This window comes from Amborella trichopoda, chromosome 8, assembly GCF_054954075.1.
Source record: "Amborella trichopoda isolate Santa Cruz 75 chromosome 8, AtrichopodaSantaCruz75HAP2 v2.0, whole genome shotgun sequence".
Classification (NCBI taxonomy): Eukaryota; Viridiplantae; Streptophyta; class Magnoliopsida; order Amborellales; family Amborellaceae; genus Amborella; species Amborella trichopoda.
The window spans coordinates 19800197-19819231 of NC_142343.1; the positions used below are offsets into that span (position 1 = coordinate 19800197).

The following is a 19035-nucleotide window of genomic DNA, read 5'->3' on the forward strand; positions in this document are numbered from 1 at the left end:
AGAGAAAAAGTCTATTAATCTAGAAGCATATAGATGAAGTTCATGATATGGTCGATGATCACCCAATACGTCACGACAATTGATGAACGTGTGAATGTGTGTGGTTGATGTTATTGAGTAGATGGATCATATATGTGGATGGATTTCTTGTTTGAGGATGTACAGCTTAAGCAACTTATATATAGGGCTAAAACTTTTGTACGTTGGTTTTACAAATATTTTCAAACAAGTGGGGAAATATTAGAGAAAATTTGTTTCTAAATATTTGCAACTTATATATAGGTACAAAATTTTTTTTTTCTCTCTTAAGCTTGTGAGCTAGGTGTTTGGGGACGTGATTTTCATCTATGTAAGGCCTTCCAGTATCATAGGATAAATTACAACACAGTATTGCATCTCATAGTAGTTTCTCTCTCTAGATTATTTTCTAACCATTGGTTTGCAACAGGCTTATCTTCCCTTTTATACATTATGTTCATGGAATGCTCAAAGTTCAACTGTTTTGGGCCAACAAAACATGGGTGCGTATGATATCTGAAGGTGATCGGTAACCAGCCTAAATCTTAATTACCCAACGAGCTTCCAAACTATACCTTTTATTGTCAGATGATTTTCAGTTGTCATGGAATCGGATGCTAGGAGTCCCTTGAAGCAGATAATGTGCCTACCATTATTCATGGCAGGGAAACATGCTGTTCCATTTATGAAAATGCTGATGATCGGGGAAAAGTACCTAAGAGAGAGGATTCTATATGCCTTGATTTTGGGGCGACTGCATGGTGGTCCAAGAGCAGCACAATAATGGTCTGGCACAAAATACCACGAACCCTGTTCCGATCATGACCAACTAAAAACTCTATTCGTAGTGTCCCAACACTCATATCAAATCCGAACATATAGATCAGGTCCACACATACATACATTAGAATTCTAATTGTCTTCATTTTATGTTGAAAGCAAATAAAAACGGATGTAGTTTCTAGAAGGCTTAGGCTTAATGAAAATAAAGTAAAGCCTCATCTCGAATCCTCGTCCAAAAAGTGCTTTCGGCATCCGAAATCTCCATGATAGCACTAAAATCAATTTTTAACACCGACTATAATTTGAAGCTCTAAAATGGTACAGATCTTGCAAATCCATGAACACTTATTTTTAGGGTGCAATGGACGGTCTAGATAAATGTCTTACAATATACATTATTTTTAGGGCTTGAAATTTTTATTTTTTTTCACAATCATAGTGGTCAAGGTTGAAATGATCAATTTGAAGGTTTTTTTACTCTAGAATTGAAATTTTCAATGAGTTTTGAGGTAAGACTTTACTTATTTTGATAGGGCAGCTCTATCAAAACATTTTCCAAATAAAAATGGTGTCCTGGCTATGTCCCAAATTTCAATTACTCAAACCCTAAAACAGCACGCATTTGCCTCACATGTTGTGAAGCTCGAGCAAGGAAGGACCCTCAATGAGTTGTTTTTTTTGGGTGAGTAAAAGGTGGTAAGTCAGTGGAGATTTGAGCTCCTATCCTTTGATGAGAATAGAGTCAGAGATCTCACTATAGAGCTCGGCAATATGACCGCCAAGGCCCCAAGCCATTCTCAACCCTCAATGAGATAACTAAGACTCCTTATCCATTTTATGACTGAACAGTAGATACGATGGACTTGTTTACTGAATGATTATTCTGAAATTATAAAACACAAGTTCGATGAACAGTAGTACCAAGAATCAGGCATTGGCAATTCAATTGGTACATTGGTAGCTACGAAAAAATCTGAATGCATCATCTTTTCCCATGCAATTTAATTCATGGAAACCTTTTTCTGCTATTAGCAGTGTAGTGCTAAACGCTAAAGAAATTTAGATTGATAACTTCTCAAATGAGATCGGTTCGGAAGATAAGTGCTTTAACTGAAACCACAACCAATTATTGATGCTGACTCATTGAGAAATAATTAAAGGAAAACTGTCATGTATAAGGGGACACATTCTTACCTTTGGAAATGGGGTTGGGTCGTGGTGATAGCATCACATATACCCCAGTTAAAGTCTAAACTTCTATTCTCACTTAATGCATTAAAAAATCATTAATGATTTCAAAAGACAGGTAGGAACTCGTTATCCCTACTGAATTACCTAAAAATAAAAACACATTCTTACATTTGTCCCCTAAAAACATAAAACATCCATCTTAAAGATGGATGCAAATGGATGGTCCCTGCAAAAAAAGTTAAAATCAATGGTCTTCATTTTTACACATTCATGATCTCCATGTTAGACATTATATATTCCTTAAAAATTAGGTCCAAAATCCATTTCAAAAATAAATTCATTCCTAACATGAGTCTTAGGACTCATAGGAACTGTGTCCATAATTAAATACTTCAATTCCACGGAAACTGTGCTCTAACTCCCTTACTGATGATCAACAAATTTCCAAACTCGACTTTATATTAGCAGGCCACTGCACATTTTCATTATCATTAAGACACAATCAACCAACAAACTAATGGGGTCTAGGTTTGACTTTCTCTCTCTCTCTGTCACTCTCTCTCTCACTCTCTCTCTCTGGAAGGGACTTCCATACAACTTTGGCCATTGGCCATGCCATGCTCACACCTGGCCAACTTCAGTCATAAGATTCTGTGAATAGTTTAATGCTTCACAAATAATTTCACTTACAATGTTTCCTAGGCAAGCATACTAACCAAAATAGAACAGTTTGAAGACCATCATGAAAGTACTTTCTAATTCATGAAAAATGCATTGCAAACCATCAAAGGAAATGCACCAGAGAACCATGGTCGTTTAGCAGAAATTTAATCATAAATCCCATGGATTTATAGAAACACCACTTATGTTTCCAATTTACCAACTTTGTAACATGGAGGATACAGGACTTGAGCTTTTCTCATTATCTTCTTCAGCTCAATCAAAGTACACATGACCACAAGAAGTAATACAGTAGAATTGAATTCCAAACAAATAAGATTTATCAAAATTTCAATGTATGGCATTCTAAATATGGCAAAACAAACATGAGAAAAAAATAAAAGCACGAACAGGTAAATACTTTTACATATGAATTGACAATGTGCGGCCCAGTATGTCATTGATGAAACGGACATGAAATTAGTGCCAATCAACTCATGTGCTTCCTCAGTCTTTACAAATGCCCCCTCAAAAATGTTTATACAACAAAAATTGAAGAATAAATTTCTTGTCCCATGTGATCACGAAACTTACAGCACATCCACTGATACTTCTTACAAGAATCACAGGAGTCAAAGATTACACTGCTAAAGCGGAACAAGTCAAAAAGCAAACTATGGATCTTGTCCCAATCTCTTCTCAGATGCCCGGCTTGGAAATCCCATTTTTACTGATGTGCAAGTAGTTCAAAAAAGCAAATTTTTCACACGAACTCCTTCAGGGTTCATCCTTTCCACAGAAAGGTTCATGAGAACCCGGTTCAGAGTTATTCTCAAGCATTTGCCTTTTTCTGTCAACTTGCAAGGAGCGACAAAGGGATTCCAACTTTTCCTTCTGACACTTCACTTTTTCTAGTTGTTTCTTCAAGGATTCACGCTGTGGAGATCACAAATAGCACGCATCAATGTTCATAATTAGAAGATCAAACCTACAAACTTGATATAAACCAAAAGTACATTATAAAAGAGAACGATAAGAGCTTACCATTTCTTCCAACGTCAGCATATAACTAAGTAATCAAAGTAAAAATCAATGATTCATGAGCTTGAAGTGGCAATAGATGGCCCTTATCGATGGGTATGATTAGTTCTTATCATGAAGACAAGGTGGATTTTCATGAGCAGAGCTCAATGGGCTGAAGTCAGACTAAGGTCAATTACATGTGAAAATATACCCAAGTGCTAGTCAAATTCGCGACGAAGGTGCTAGGCGCTTTAAGGGCAGCGAAACAGGACATCACTATTTTGAGTGTCCCAGGAGCAAGCTGGAACACATCTTTGTGAGACAGATCAGAACTGTTAAAGGGATGTTGAGACGGGGCCTATTTATGATGAGTTCGATGATGCACCAGAAGGGACTAGTGTAGAATTATATTCAAATGAAGGGGAGTTGCTTTTAATTAGGCAACTTATTATCTGTTCCAAAGGCAGTGGAAGACCGTGGCTCTGAAGAAACATCTTACACCTAGATTTACAGCATAGGGGAAGGTGTATGCCATTATCATCAATAGTGGGATAAGGTGTGTGTATGCCATTATCATCAATAGTGGGAGCTACATGGTGTCACACGAGATAGTGGACAAACTCAAGCCAAAGTGCAAAAAAATCCTCAACCATATAGGATCTCTGCTTGAAAGCGAGTTAGCGAGACCCCTGTTAACCAATTGCATGCAAAATTTTATTATTAGAAAGACCTATGAAGAGTCTATTTAGTATGATGTACTTCCTAGGGATGCAAACCATATACTATTGAGTCGCCAATGGACAGTATGACAACTTCACTATACACCGTGGGAGACGATATATATATTAATTGGAAGAACGGTGTCAAGATTATCCTGTAACCCTAAAAAGAGGATATCTAACCCAAATCCAGAAAAGGGTAAGGTGATGTTATACTTTCTATGAATTGGTTTCTTATTGAAAGCTGAAAACATGGGATTGTGTATAAGAATTAACAAAAGACCCCTCCCATATTTTTCTCCCCATCTCCATGATAGCCTATGGAATCAAATCCACGTTAAAAGACTAAAAAAATCTCACTCACAATGGACTTCACAATCTCAAATTAAAACTCAATTGCATCACATATACTCACATGAACTTCAATTACAGCCACTTACACATGAATTACAACCACATTTTGGACATCCATACCCTTTAAAATCCAAGTATTACACCTCTATTTATGTATCTAAACAAAGTCCAACCAAAACTACACAAGGAGATTGAGTATAGTCAACATAAAACTCAAGTGCTATTAAATTCAGCACCATACAAATATAATTAAACATCAATTCCAAATTACATACACTCCATAAAACTCAATCCCCACATACAAACACAAAGATACACAAGCGCTTACAAGATCTTGATCATGGGAAGCCAAATATCGAGCTCCTTGTGCCAAATATACCGCTAAGGACTTTGTTGCATACTATGGAAAGAGTACTCGTACAGCACCAAGAACATTTCACATCATTTTATGGGAATCTTTTAAGCACCATATTAACTACACTCTGGCACTTTTCCGCAGAGAAGTAGCTCATGAAATTTGATGAAAATCATGGGAGAAAAATGTGTACTCACAATTTGGTGATGAAATATGTAATATAGGTGGGAGGAATTTTTGGCATAGTTGCACCGTAATTTTAGGTGAATTAAATGACTATTTTGGATCCAAAAGTTGCAGAAAAATCAGTCAGAAAATTCTCAAGAAAACTCAATCATAATCTCTCCAAATTGTGATCAAAGAACTAGGAATTAAAGGCCCAAACCCTAGGATCAATTTGAACCAAATATCCCATGAAATAAGAAGGTAAGGGCTATGATGTCGTGCTATAAATAAAGAGTTATAGCCACCATAAACTCCATATATGCATGGCTTGCTGAAGAATTCTCCAAAATTAGTCACCATGGAGCTAGGGTTTGTCCTCAAAGCTTGAAATGAATCTTTAATGGAGCTTCAATCCCACTTTCTTCTACTTAGATCACACACTCTACACTTTATTTTCTCAATCTCTATATGAAGAGAGGGAGAGCCCTAAGGGGGGGCATGCCACTCTATGGATTAATTAGACACTCTCAAATCGGTGAATAGGATTACTATTTATAAGCTTGTACAGTAGATTAATCTTGGGCATTGACATTAGAGAGGACTTGATCCTTGCCATTCATCACTCTGGTGGGGTTATGTGGTCATTTAAAGGCCTTACGAGAGCATGAAAAACTATGACCATAGTGATATGATAACTCCATTGCAGTGTTCGAAAATTCGCCTGCCCGACCTCTTAGGCGGAAATATTTTAAAAACGACTAAGCGCTTGCTTGGCCGGATCATTATGGGTCTTGCGTCTGGGCACCTGCCTAGGCGCCGTCTAAGCGCTACAGTCTAGGGGCCGCCTCGTGACAGGTTGAGAAAACACGGAATGGGTCTCGTTGAGGGTTAAAAACAGTCATTCTCCCTCCCCCCCGCCGCCCCTCTAAAAAGGGGGGAAAAGGGTATTGGGGGGGCATTCTAAACGCTCGAAACCAAAACCGTGGCTTTTAGGGTGAGAAAAACTCCCCAAAAACCGCTCTTTCGAGATTTATCGAAAGATTGATAACTTTTTTATTTTTTCAATTTCTTCCCAAAACAAAGGCAATAGTTTGTGGGTGGAATTGAGCTTCTAGTAGTTGATTTTGAGGACATTTGGCAATCTAATAGACGAGGTTTGCACCGACATCAATTTGATTTTGCTATTTTTAAAGTACTATCATAATTGAAAGAGGGTTTTTATTTTTTACAAGTTACAATCTCTTTGAGACTTGTATCCGTAAATCTCGTGTGATTGTACTATTACATTTTTGTCTATTTCACGAGGAGTTTGGGGCTCTAAAATTTCCCTAAAACCTCCCTAAGGCTTAAAACCATGCCCGAAGAACTCCTTGTTTTTTTATTTTTCTTGAGGGGATTTCAATTTTTGTGAGGGCACTCTATCTTAGAGGGTGCCTAGGTGGCCAGGCACCCAAAACGCACGCCTAGGCGGTCGAATCTGCATTTTTTGAACACTACTCCAATGGGAGTATGTACGTTCCAGAGGGACCAAAGGATCATGGTCCAGAGGGGTCGATGTTGGCAATATTGATGCCAAGACTCAAACTAGGCTTTACGAACTAGGCCGAGTTGAGTTCTAAAACCCTATGAGACCAGGCATAAAGCACAACCGAGGGTTAGCCATTGATGAGGTTGGAGAGATGCTCAGGATAGTTGACCAAGGGACTTACTGACCCTGGTGTGATTGGTAGGCCTAAAGGGACAAGAGCTAAATCCTCATCATGACCATCACACGGCATGTACCTATGATTGTCGTACTAGGAAGTATATTCCCATACATTAATTGCGATGAGCATGCACAGGTCTGTGTGACCTAGGCTTGTCTCTAAGGTAGAACCTATAGTCCAGAGACTAAAATTGTGTTGCGATCACTTATTGGCTGGCTTTGGTAGTCCAATTATGAACCCTTATGAGGGACTGTGAGTCATGGGAACTACTGAGTCAATTTGAGAAAGTGAATGTGGGACATAATCACTAGTAGAGATGGAGTGCCTCAGTATATTCGCATTTTTGTTAACGTCAACGAAGTTGAACTTGATTCCCATCAAATTATTTTAAAATAATTAATTGTGTTAAATAATTTTTAGAATATTAATATGAATTCTTAAAAGGCTCTTGATATTTTATTTTATCAAAATCAATTTCTTAAATTAGCTAAAATTGAATTTTTAGGTACTTAAATATCCAGAGAGAAAAATAAAATATTTATGGTTTTCTAAAAATTAATTTAGATTGTGAAGGCCCACTTATGTGGGGTGTCAGGCCAGCTTGTGTCATGCATAAGCGGGGCGCCCCACTCTTACCTATTTTGTGAATAGTGTGGCTTTGTCCATGAAGCCATCTAGGTGATTTGAAATTGAAATAGAATGTTCTATAAAATAAGGATGATTATTTTCAAAATAGGAAGGTGTAGAGATTGATTGGAATTAAATAAATTACATAAGATATTCATACATTACATTTTTTTTTTAACACAAAATGCCTCTTTAATTTCGTATAAACTCTTCAATAAGTAATAGAGAATCTATGATTGGATTTCGTTATTTTCTTATGTTGACCATTTGCTTATGCAATAGACTCTAAATTAATTTTTATTTTTATTTTTGGGAAAATGACCTCTAACCCCCTCTTTGAAATTTTCATTCCTATTAACCCCTAGGGTTAACCAAAATCCCTTGCACCCCCTCAAGTTTTAAACTTTAGGACCATTAGCCCCCTAATTATCTTTTTCTTTTTTCTTTTTACAAATTTGATCTATTTGTTTTACAAAATGCCAAACCCATACGTTAGTCATCCATATTTTTTTTGTGACTTGATATATAAATTTTATTGATAATAATAATTTATAATTTTTATAATTATTATAATTAATTAATAACTATAATAATAACAATAACAACAACAATAATATATTAATTGTTAAATATTTCATCGCTTATAAGTATTTTGATAAAGTTTTTTAATAAATAAATAATAATAACCATTAAAAATAGTAACAAATAGCTTGATTAATCATTTTCAAGTTCAAACGATATTGATATAATTGTAAAATAGGTCATAATTTTAAAGAAATTTTTTTTTTTTTTTTCATGTCTAAATTTATAGAGAGATCCACAGAGGTAAGATTGGTTTTAGGCAACGGAAGAAGAAGGGAACGGAAAATTTTCTAAAATAAAAAGATCTAATTTGTACAAAACAAAACAAAGAAAAACACAATTAGGGGGCTAACAGTCCCTAAATTTTAAATTTGAGGGGGTACAATGGATTTTGGTGAACCCAAGGGGCTAATTGGGATGGAAATTTCAGGGAGGGGGGTAGAGGTCATTTTCCCCTTTTTTTCTTGGATTTCATACTTTTTTATGGGACTTTCTAGCAATAAAGTTCTTATTAGCATGCGTTCAGCACATTGATAATGCCAAAAGATTGATTGCTTTTTTTTCTTTTTTTTTTATGATATTAACTGTTTTAATAAAAGAGTACAACAATTAGGGTTGAGAATACCACAGACTGGGTCTCTCAACCAAAAAAGGGCCACTAAGAAGTCGACCTGTACAAAAAATGACGAGCTAAAACCCCCCAAAGGCAAAAATAAGAGCTATCCAAAGAAGAGGGGCTTATATAATACGCCCGTTAACGAGGGAAAAAGTTATGCAAAAGATGAAGAGAAAGGGAGCTCCTGCAGAGGTCCAGAGCAAAAAAGGAGATGGACCAGCGACCAAACCAAGGATAGTGCAGATATGTCGCAACTATACAAGGGTTGTAGGTTGATTCCGAGCAGCTTCCTTAGCCAAACGATCTAGGAAGTCATTCGACATCCTCTAGATATACATCCATGAGATGTCTATAACTCTGTAAATATGCTCAATCTCATAAAAAATATGGGCAAGATACCAAGGAGGAGAGGCCTTTCCAGAGACCCAAGATATAATGTTTTTGGCATCTCCCTCGACTTGCAACTGGGAACCCCATGAAGGGTTGAATTTCTTGATACCCATCAAAAGGATTGTAGCCTCTGCAAACCGTGAGTCTGCGAGGCCTAGGTGTTCTGAGTAAGATGCCAAAATATCGCCATTATGGTCACAAAAAATTCCTTCAGTACCAGCTGGGCTTGGGTTCCCCCGAGAGCATCCATCAAAATTGAGATTTATGGATCCAACCGGGGGAGGCGTCCAATTAGATGCTCTTGAGACGCAAGGGGGTGCGAGGTGAATAAGATTCTCCCAGTTGCAAAGGAATGTAGCAGCCGAAGTTCCAGCGAATACTCTGTCATTGGATGCCCAAAAGATTACCAATGAAGTAATCTTATGAAAAAGAGCTGGGAATTCGCTTTTAATTCCACGGAAAATTCTTGAATTTCTTTCGAGCCAAATTATCCATAAGGTTGCTGCTAAAGAAGCTTTCCAAAGGATTATGCCCGACTTCGGCCAGTGAGAATCGAAAGAACTTGATAGCAACGCCGGTATAGAAGGAGGGGTAACCCAAAATACTCCGAAGAGTTGGATAAGATGGCTCCAAAGTTGAAGGGCAAGCTGGCAATGAATGAACAAGTGAGTGTTCATTTCTTCCTCGCAAAAGCACATGACGCACCTATTGGGAGTTTGCATGTTCAGAGCAGGCGATCCAGTTAAAAGCTTGCACTTTTTGAGGTGCAATGGAGGACCACACTTTGGATAAAACTGAGTTCAGGTTGGGAAACGTAAGCGGTTGCAGCAGCCTTATATAGAAAGAGACCAACGAAAAAGAGCCCGTAGGAGAGAAAGTCTAGACAAGGTGTCCATCCCCGAAAGGCCAAGGAAAGTCGAGTGGAGGGATGCCAAGAGGGAAATGAAATTCATTCTGATAGTGACATATTTGTTAGTATATGCACACAAATACATTGATGATTTATCATACAGGTAATTGCAATAATATATAGTAATAATTGAGGATACTACACACACATACAATATACAAATTTATAATATGGGATGTTCCCCTTGTGCTCCCATATACATGTAATGCATATATAGGAGATTCCTCCCACGTCGCTCCCTAGGCAGCAGTCTCAAGCGCTCTAAGGGTAAGGAGCTTCAGGCAAGGGTCGATCCTAGGCTCCCACACCTGCACCTGCACGCACACCCGCTCCCAATAACTATGGTTTCTCTCCCTAGAACTGCCATCTGTCTCTCTAGCCAGTTCCATCTCTTCTCTCTCCACATTCCCTATCTCTCTTCATTTATTGGTGTCCATCTCTCTCTATTCACCATCACCACACCCGCTCCCAATAACTATGGTTTCTCTCCCTAGAACTGCCATCTGTCTCTCTAGCCACTTCTATCTCTTCTCTCTCCACATTCTCTGTCTCTCTTCATTTATTGATGTCCATCTCTCTCTATTCACCATCACCCCCCCCCCCCTTCTCTCTCTTTTTCAAGTCATTTTACAATCACTAAAACCAGTTTATAGTGGATGAAAAGCCCCTTATGTTGTCTTCCTGAGTTCCTCTACCCGTATCCCCTTTCTCACTCTTTACAGCCCCTCTCCCATACCAGCAAGAGAGACAATATAATTGTTTCCTCCTTCTATGCTTCTTACTTCTCCACTTACGGCTCCATCATTCCCATCTTCCTTGCATTGAACCTAGAATCTCAACCTCAAAAAAGACCCCAAAATTGTCTTAAAACCAGCAAATGAAGAAAAGATAACAGAGTTTAGTCACTTAGTTTGGTTAATCAATTTCTTCCATCTTCAAGACTCAATTCAAATCAGCAAAGGGAACTTATAAAGGAGGTTTCTTTAGAAAATGAAGAGTCAGAGTGCACTAGGGCGGGATGGCTTCAAAATGAAATTCTATAAATTCAATTGGGAGGTGATCAAGAAGGATCATTTTATAGCTCTTCATGATTTTTTCAAGAAAGTTAAATTTCTCAAACAAATACATTCCACTTTCATTTGCCTTATCCCTAAAGTCAATTCCCCTTGTGTTATGAAGGAATTCAGACCTATTGCCTTATGCAATGTTCGCTATAAGACCATAAGCAAACTCATTTTTAATCGATTACTTGCATATCTTTATAGATCATAGACAAGCGATGCTCCTTAATACTTCTCACAAATAATATATTGATGGCAAATGAACTTATTTCCCTATGTCACAAGAACACAACCAACCCTAAGATATGCTTGCAGCTTGATCTAAGTAGTGCCTGTAATCGTGTTTCTTGGAGTTTTGTACTTGCTAGGTTGCATGCATTGGGTTTTCCAAATATTTTTGTCTCCTGAATTCGACATTGTAGTACCACTCCCTCCTTTTCGGTACTTTATAATGGCTCCCCAAAGGGATGCTTCAGAGGTAAAAGGGGTTACGACAAGGTGACCCTTTATCTCCATATCATTTCTTATTGGTCATGGACTTCTTAAGCAGGCAATTGTATCATGCTGTGACACAAGGTATGCTACTTGGGGCTTCCCTCTAGTTGTGATTTTGGGGTTTTACATCTTTTTTATGTTGATGATGCAGTTATTTTTTGTGAAGCTTGTAGTACAACAACAAGACATATAATTCTATCATTTCTACTTGTGGAGAAACCACAGGGTAGAAATTGAATGCAAATAAAAATAAGGCCTTCTTCTTTGGAGTATCCCTGGGTTCCAAGCATTGATCTTGAAAGAACTGAGTTTTGGTGAAGGTTCTCTTCTGGTGAGATATTTGGGGTTGCCTCAGTTTCATGGTAATCTGAAGCATCACAATTGCCATAGTTTGGTGGGGAAGCTCATTGCTGAGATAATGACATGGCAGGCTTTATCGTTCTCTTATGCAGGTCGGCTACAACTATTGAGATCGATTCTCAGCTTATCAGCCATTTTCTGAGTCTCATCTTTCATCTTGCCCAAACGCACATGCAATACGGTAGAGAGGTTGCAACCAAATTTTGTAATAGCAGACATAGCTCATAAGAAAGGGATCCATCTATTGAAATGGAAAAATGTATGTCCTCCACTAGAAGACGGGGGGCTTGGGATTCGTGACATTATACAGTTCAATATTGCAGTTATAATAAAGTTGGTATGGAGGATCCTGGCATATCCTTCCTCTCTGATAGCACCTTTTTTCAAGCACAGGTACTTCAGGACTTACTCTATCTAGAGAACTCATACAAAGAATTGCTCATATGTTTGGAAAGGCATTCAAATGGGGTTATCTTTCTTGTTCCACAATGTTAGATGGATTATTGGAGATGGAAGGAAAGTAGATTTTTTTGGAAGATCTATGGTTATCAAAAAGATCCACTATGGAATCTTATGGTTCCATATTCAGCACGACATGGTAAAGGTTGCAAATTATTTACATGGCTCCCCACAGACTTGGCATCTGCCTCCGCCTACATATGGCCCTTTCTTGAGAACATCTGGCACTTTACTGAGAATATGGAAGCAGGTGGAGGATTTTTCAATTCCTCTTAAACCACAAGATGAATTTTTGGTATGGATTCAATCTGCTAATGGAATATTCTCGGTTAAAGAGACATGGAATTTTATTCATTGAAGGAGTTCTTCTCAACCAATTTTCAGAACACTATGGGCCTCTAAGTGTCATCCTAGGGTGAAATGGTTCTCTTGGCTGAGCCTTCACCATCGACTATCTCTTATGCATCAAAGAGGAATTACCTTGGCTCATATGCACCCCTTTTGTCACACTAATGATGATAATTTATGTCATCTAATGGTTATGTTTTTCGCAGGGGATTTGGAGGTCCATAGCATGGAGATGTGGTAAACGATTCACGCCGGACTTATCAATGGCAGCAAAGTTGTGGAAACAGATAGCATTCAAATTCAAGTATGATGGTCTTCTCAACATCTGCCATTCTTTATTTTTCACAACAGTTTGGATCCTTTGGGACGAGCACAATCATCATATGTTTCAAGAAAAGGTGTCCAAACGTGAACAGCTAATTAAGAGGATCGCTTGTCATGTTCGAGACTTGGCAGATGCTAAGGCCTAGTCATTTCACATTTCAGAGAAGGCAATTACAGAAAATCTAAAAGTAACATGACGTCAACAAAGAATCAAGTTACCCAGATTTGTTGCATGGTCATTTCCTCAACCACAACATTTTAAGCTAAATGTTGATGGTTCTTCTTTTCAGAATCCAAGCAGAGCAGGTTGTGGAGGCATTATCAAAAGGGACGATGGTTCTTTTGTTGTTGCATTTGCTATCTCCTTGGGTATCACATCCAACAATTATGCAGAATTCTATGGTTTGGAAGCAGGTGTTGACTTAGCTATTCAGATGGATTGCTTCCCTCTATAGATTGAAAGCGATTCCTCCCTGTTTGTGCAGGTTATTCGTGGCGGTTGCACATCTCCATAGGCACTTCACACCATAACTGCTAATTGCAAGTTCAGACTTGCAAATCATTCATGGTCTATTTGCCATATTTTTTGTGAGGCTAATATAGTGGTTGATGTACTTGCTAAAAAGGCTGTAGTTTTTTCAGATGCTACCATTTAGCGCTCTAGAAGGTGATAACTTTAAACTTTTCCTTAACCCATCAGATGCCCGGGTAAAAGGGCAGGGTTGTGTTATGTAGGCAGCCAACATAAAATTTTGCCAAAACCCATCATGAATCCTAATAGAGAATCAAGATTCATGTAGCCGACCCCAATTAATTGGGAAAAAACAAAAATGATGATGATGATGATGATAACTATTTAGCGCTCTAGACCTCCAAACTTTATTTTTGTCCCTTTACTTTATGATGTTGCACAACGACCCCATTGTAGGGTTGTAAAATAGTGTGCTGTAATTTTTTTATCTTTCATTAATAAAAACGGGTAGGGGGCCTTCACCTCCACCGATTTACCCCAAAAAAAAAAAAAAAAGTTCAGTCACTCAAATAGAGAGAGAGAGAGAGAGAGAGAGAGAGAGAGAGAGAGAGAGAGAGAGAGAGAGAGAGCATTAGCGGCCCTGTTTTTATGAACAATGAAAGGAAAGCTGAGTCACCACCAAATCCCCTTTCTTCCCTTGGAACAAGAAGAAAGGGGTTTGCCCTAACTGGCCTGTTTAGAAACATAATGGTAGAGATCAATCTGCTTCGAGCGATATAGAGGAGAAGGGGCAAGGAAATTAATAACTCATTGCTAACACATATAATTCTTGGAGTTGTGGTCCATTGCTAAAGGAAAGCTTAGCAATGTAGAGATAGGTCATCCGGTGAGAGGTTTCCTTGATTTTGTGGGTTATGGAGAGGTTCGGTTTCACATGACTTTTGTAGGGCATTGTTAATGTTATTCTGCAATATATGGGATTAATGACTGGGGTTTATAAAAGGAAAAACATAAGGTCATACGGATTGAGTATTGGGGCTATTAGATGGGCATAGAGAGGCATTGTTTTCACAAGGTTTTCATGGTTCCATTGATGCCACTCCACAATAGATGGGAGTGATCAGTGGGGGCTTTAGTTAGTTAGAGAGAAAGAGATGGAGCAAAGACCTTGGATTGAGGAAAAAGCAGGGGTTTGTTAAATTTTACCAAAACACCCTTTACATTGAATAGAATGAATTATAAGAGGGGTATTCTTGCTAAATATGCCATTCACAATTCCCTCTAAACATCACCTGTTGTTTTTTGAGGGGTGTGGACAATAGAGTAACTCATATCTATCTATCTATCTATCTACATACAAATATACATACATACATACATACATACATATATATATATATATATATATATATATATATATATATATATATATATATATATATATATATTATGCGGTTTGTATAAAGCCGAGGCTCTAAACAAGCAAAGTAGAGCACACCATCAAATAGTGTCGAGAAATGTGGTTTCAATACTAGAAATCTTTGTGATAGCCTTAGAATATATTTGCATCTCTAATTATACAATTTAAAGCTTCAAAAAAAGTATAGATCAAGCAGATCTATGAAAACTTGAAAATATTGAAAATTGACGATCTAAAAATGCATTACAAGATGCACTATTTCCAAAACATGAAATCTATTGTTTTCTCATGTCCATGCATCGTGATATCGAAATGATCAATTTTAGGATATTTGGGCATCAAAACAACCTCTTCTAGAGAAATTTTTAGGTGGGCTCTAATTTGATTATTTAGAGCCTCGGCCCTATATATATGGATATATATATATATAAGCTACAGATAGGTTGTCACCAAGAAACAAATAGCAATTTCGGTTATATGCTCCCAACTATCAAACCTTGATCGGATGGTCAAGTATGTATGCTATAGTTTGAATTTTAATCCGTTTTCTACAAATTAGATTAAGCTGAAATTTTAGGCATATCTACTTGACAACATCACACCATAGATAAACATAAACCAAATATTTCCAGAAACGTATGTGAGCAAAATACCCCTGACAAATTTTAGTAGTATCTACTTGACATTTGTTTTACTTTTATACTTTTTTCTTGTGTGCCACAATATGTAGCACACACGCCCAAAATTTCAGCTTTTGTAAAAAAATATTAAAATTCAAATAGTAATATACACTTCCAACCATCCGATCAAGGTCTATGGCTACAAGCATAACCAAATTAGTATGCATCTTAGGTGACAAACTATTTGTAACTATTTGTAACTTTTTTTATGGAAAAAGTTTATATAAGGTTGGAACCTTAAAATGTAGGATTACATATGCGCCTAAAAAATCCATCGAAAAATGTTGTTTTATTGTTGAAAAACCCTCTAATTGATCATCTTGACATTGAGATGTATGAATATGAAAAAAAAAAGATTTTGAGTCCCAGAAATAATGCATCTTGCAACACATTATCTAGACCGTCCATATTCAAGATTTTCATATATTTATAGATTTATTTGATTTTAACTATTTATTTAGTTTAAAATTTTATAATTAGATATAAAAATAGATTTTAAGATAATCTTAATATATTTTTACGCCAACATTACATTTTATGATAAAATTTGGAGGTGCGCCTTAATTGGATTGTTTGAGGTTGCAACCTTGTAGAAACCACACCCTATATATATATATATATATATATATATGAAAATGATCTTGTGAGCCAATGGGCTCACAAGAAAAAATGAGCCCAACGGCCCAGATTGAATCTGGGCCGATCTGACGATCACAGATGCCAGATGCTTTTTGAATTTTAATTTCTTTCCTACGAATCAAAATCACTTGAAATTTTAGGCATGTGTTCATCAAAAATAGGTGAATCTTCGAAAAATATCAAAAAACTATTTTACATGAAAACAATTGACCAAAATACCCCCGAAAAATTTTGGGGGTATTTTTGTCAATTTTTGTTGTGGAATATTTGTTTTATATTTTTATTAGGTGCGGCTTGATGAGAAGAACACACGCCTAAAATTTCAAGTGATTTAGATTTGTAGAAAAAAAATTAAAATTCAAACACTATCAGGCATCCGTGATCGTCCCAAATTCAATCTGGACCGCTGGGCTCATTTTTTCTTGTGAGCCCACTGGCTCATAGGACCATTTTCCATATATATATATATATATATATATATATATATATATAGGCTGGCGGGCTTGAATCCTATTTCATTATGCATTACAACACATTATCCCTAAAATGCTAGGGCAGTCGCCTGCAGATGATTTGGCTATAACTTTTGGAGTAGAGTAAACATTCACGATGCTGCTGATAAGCCCCTTTTTGCAAGTGGATTCAAAAAGAAACCCCAAACTCATTTTTTCCGTTATTATATGGCTTGAAATTGGGCGCCACGCTCATCCAATTAGAGATTTAATGTGTGGCACTCCCATGCAAAGCCTTAATGATGCTGGCAAAAAACACAAAATATTTTTTTAGTATGCTAAAAGAAATTAAAATACAACAGTATTATGACAAAAAAAAATTTAGTATGCTAAAAGAAATTAAAATACTACAGTATTATGACAATGTGAAACCCCAGAAGTTACATAGATCTCAAAATGGCACAAATAAAGAATTCAATTGCAAACAAAAAATTTTAGTAGGACCTCATGCCTAATAGAAATTCAAACATATAGTTTACATACCTCCTCCACAAGTTCAATGAGTGAAATATCTGACTTCTCACATTTGCTCTTAAGAAAAGTATTTTCCTTCTTAAGCTGCTTAATTGACTTTGCCATCTTGATGCCATGTGAAACAAAAGGTCAACTTGTTCAATATACATTCTAGAAAATGCAAAAAGAAACAAAATGGAGAATATTGCTTCAAAAGAAGGCATAGTCATACATGAAAACCATTGGCAAAGAAAGCTTTACTGATTACCTTCTCCATTTCCCTCTTAAATGATTCAAACACATCATTGCTTTTCACTAGTGCCTCCTGCACAAAGAAGAAGAATAAGACTCAAGTGTAAGAACTGGAAAACTGGATATTGGCTGTAATAATTTGTAGATACAAATGTACGTAAATACAATATTTCTCCTTTAAAGTATTACAGTGCTAATGACAAGAATATGGCTTTAAATTAATAATTATTCACTTGAACGTGTTGACTTTGGCATTATCAGACCTTGATGGTAGGGACGTGTATTCTTCTATACCTTGTGGATGATATAGTTTTATAAATTTCATGGTGATCAACACTGAAAACCTTAACATAGTACACAGTAACAGACACATCTAATGTTCCATTGCCAGCTATAATTAAGATTAATATCTACACTTGGTACAAGAGCAATGGATACGACTTAAGTTCATGTTTAACTACATACATGCGGCCAATATCATCATTTTCAAGAGTCCAAAGCCAGGTTGCCAGCCAGAAACCTTGTTTTCATGCGAACATAAAATATTGATGGCCTCCACCACTTCATTTTCTCCTCTACTGTCTTCTTGCCAGGAAAAAAATTTGCAGATGAAAATAGTGCTCTGTATGTGGGGCACTTCCAAAGAATATATCTAGGAGTTATTGAACAAATATGGCATGACGACATCCATATTCAAGCATGAGGAGTGTTGGAGTGTTTTGAAATGTAAGGGGATGCTTTGGCCATTCTGTATTCATCTGTACCACTCAAACACATACCGGTGCCCTACTGCTTTTAGCATTGAAGCTCTCCCGCCCCTTTCACAATGATCTCAAGGTTTGCTTTGATACCATAATGGATATCCAATTTATATGGTATTTATGGTCCTTCTCTTCCAATTAAACATATCATACAAAATATCATGGATGCACAACTATTTCAGTGACCGTTGTACACATTCAGCTCAAAGAGAAAATAGATAATTTCCTATCAGAAAGCCCTAATAAGTATACAAGTACTCAAATATGAATAAAAGCTTTGAAGAATTAAGGGAGGATATGTAAGGATTTGTATATGAGAGGAGTGACCTGGAATTGCTGAAATTTTTCTCCATCGGTAGTCAACTGCAAACGCAAATTCTTCTCAGTTAACAATAGCTGTGAAACCTGATCTGCGTATATCTGCATTTGGGATTGTTCATGAGAGGACTTATCTAAATGTTGTTGAAGTTTTAGTTCCGCAAGTTGTACTTCAAGTGATTTCTTCTTCAACTGCATTATAGCCATCAAGGCAAGATTACCTTTAAATAAACAGTCTTGGGTATGCATTCAATATATTGAATCACACAAGATTATAATTGCAATCAGTGGTTTTAAACATGGACACAGGCCAGGAACCAGGCAGGGCCCAAATCCGAGTCGACATGTCAAACTCAGCCAAGTCTGAGTCAGAAACAGCTGA

At 37.0% G+C, this 19035-nt stretch overlaps 1 protein-coding gene across 8 annotated transcripts in view; it reads right to left on the reverse strand.

Annotated features, from left to right (window-relative positions):
• Positions 1–3082: 3082 nt before the first annotated feature.
• Positions 3083–19035, reverse strand: part of LOC18440397 (uncharacterized) — a 73930-nt gene continuing 57977 nt past the window's right edge. For all 8 annotated transcript variants that reach the window (XR_016061005.1, XM_020671063.2, XM_006850544.4 and 5 more), the window contains 4 exons: positions 18663–18845; positions 17591–17647; positions 17353–17448; positions 3083–3588 (listed from right to left, as the gene is read on the reverse strand). Coding sequence is in view for 7 of the 8 variants with exons in the window: in XM_020671063.2 (XP_020526722.1) it covers positions 3430–3588; positions 17353–17448; positions 17591–17647; positions 18663–18845 (495 nt within the window). In the remaining variant the exon portion in view is untranslated. The remainder of the gene's footprint in view (positions 3589–17352; positions 17449–17590; positions 17648–18662; positions 18846–19035) is intronic.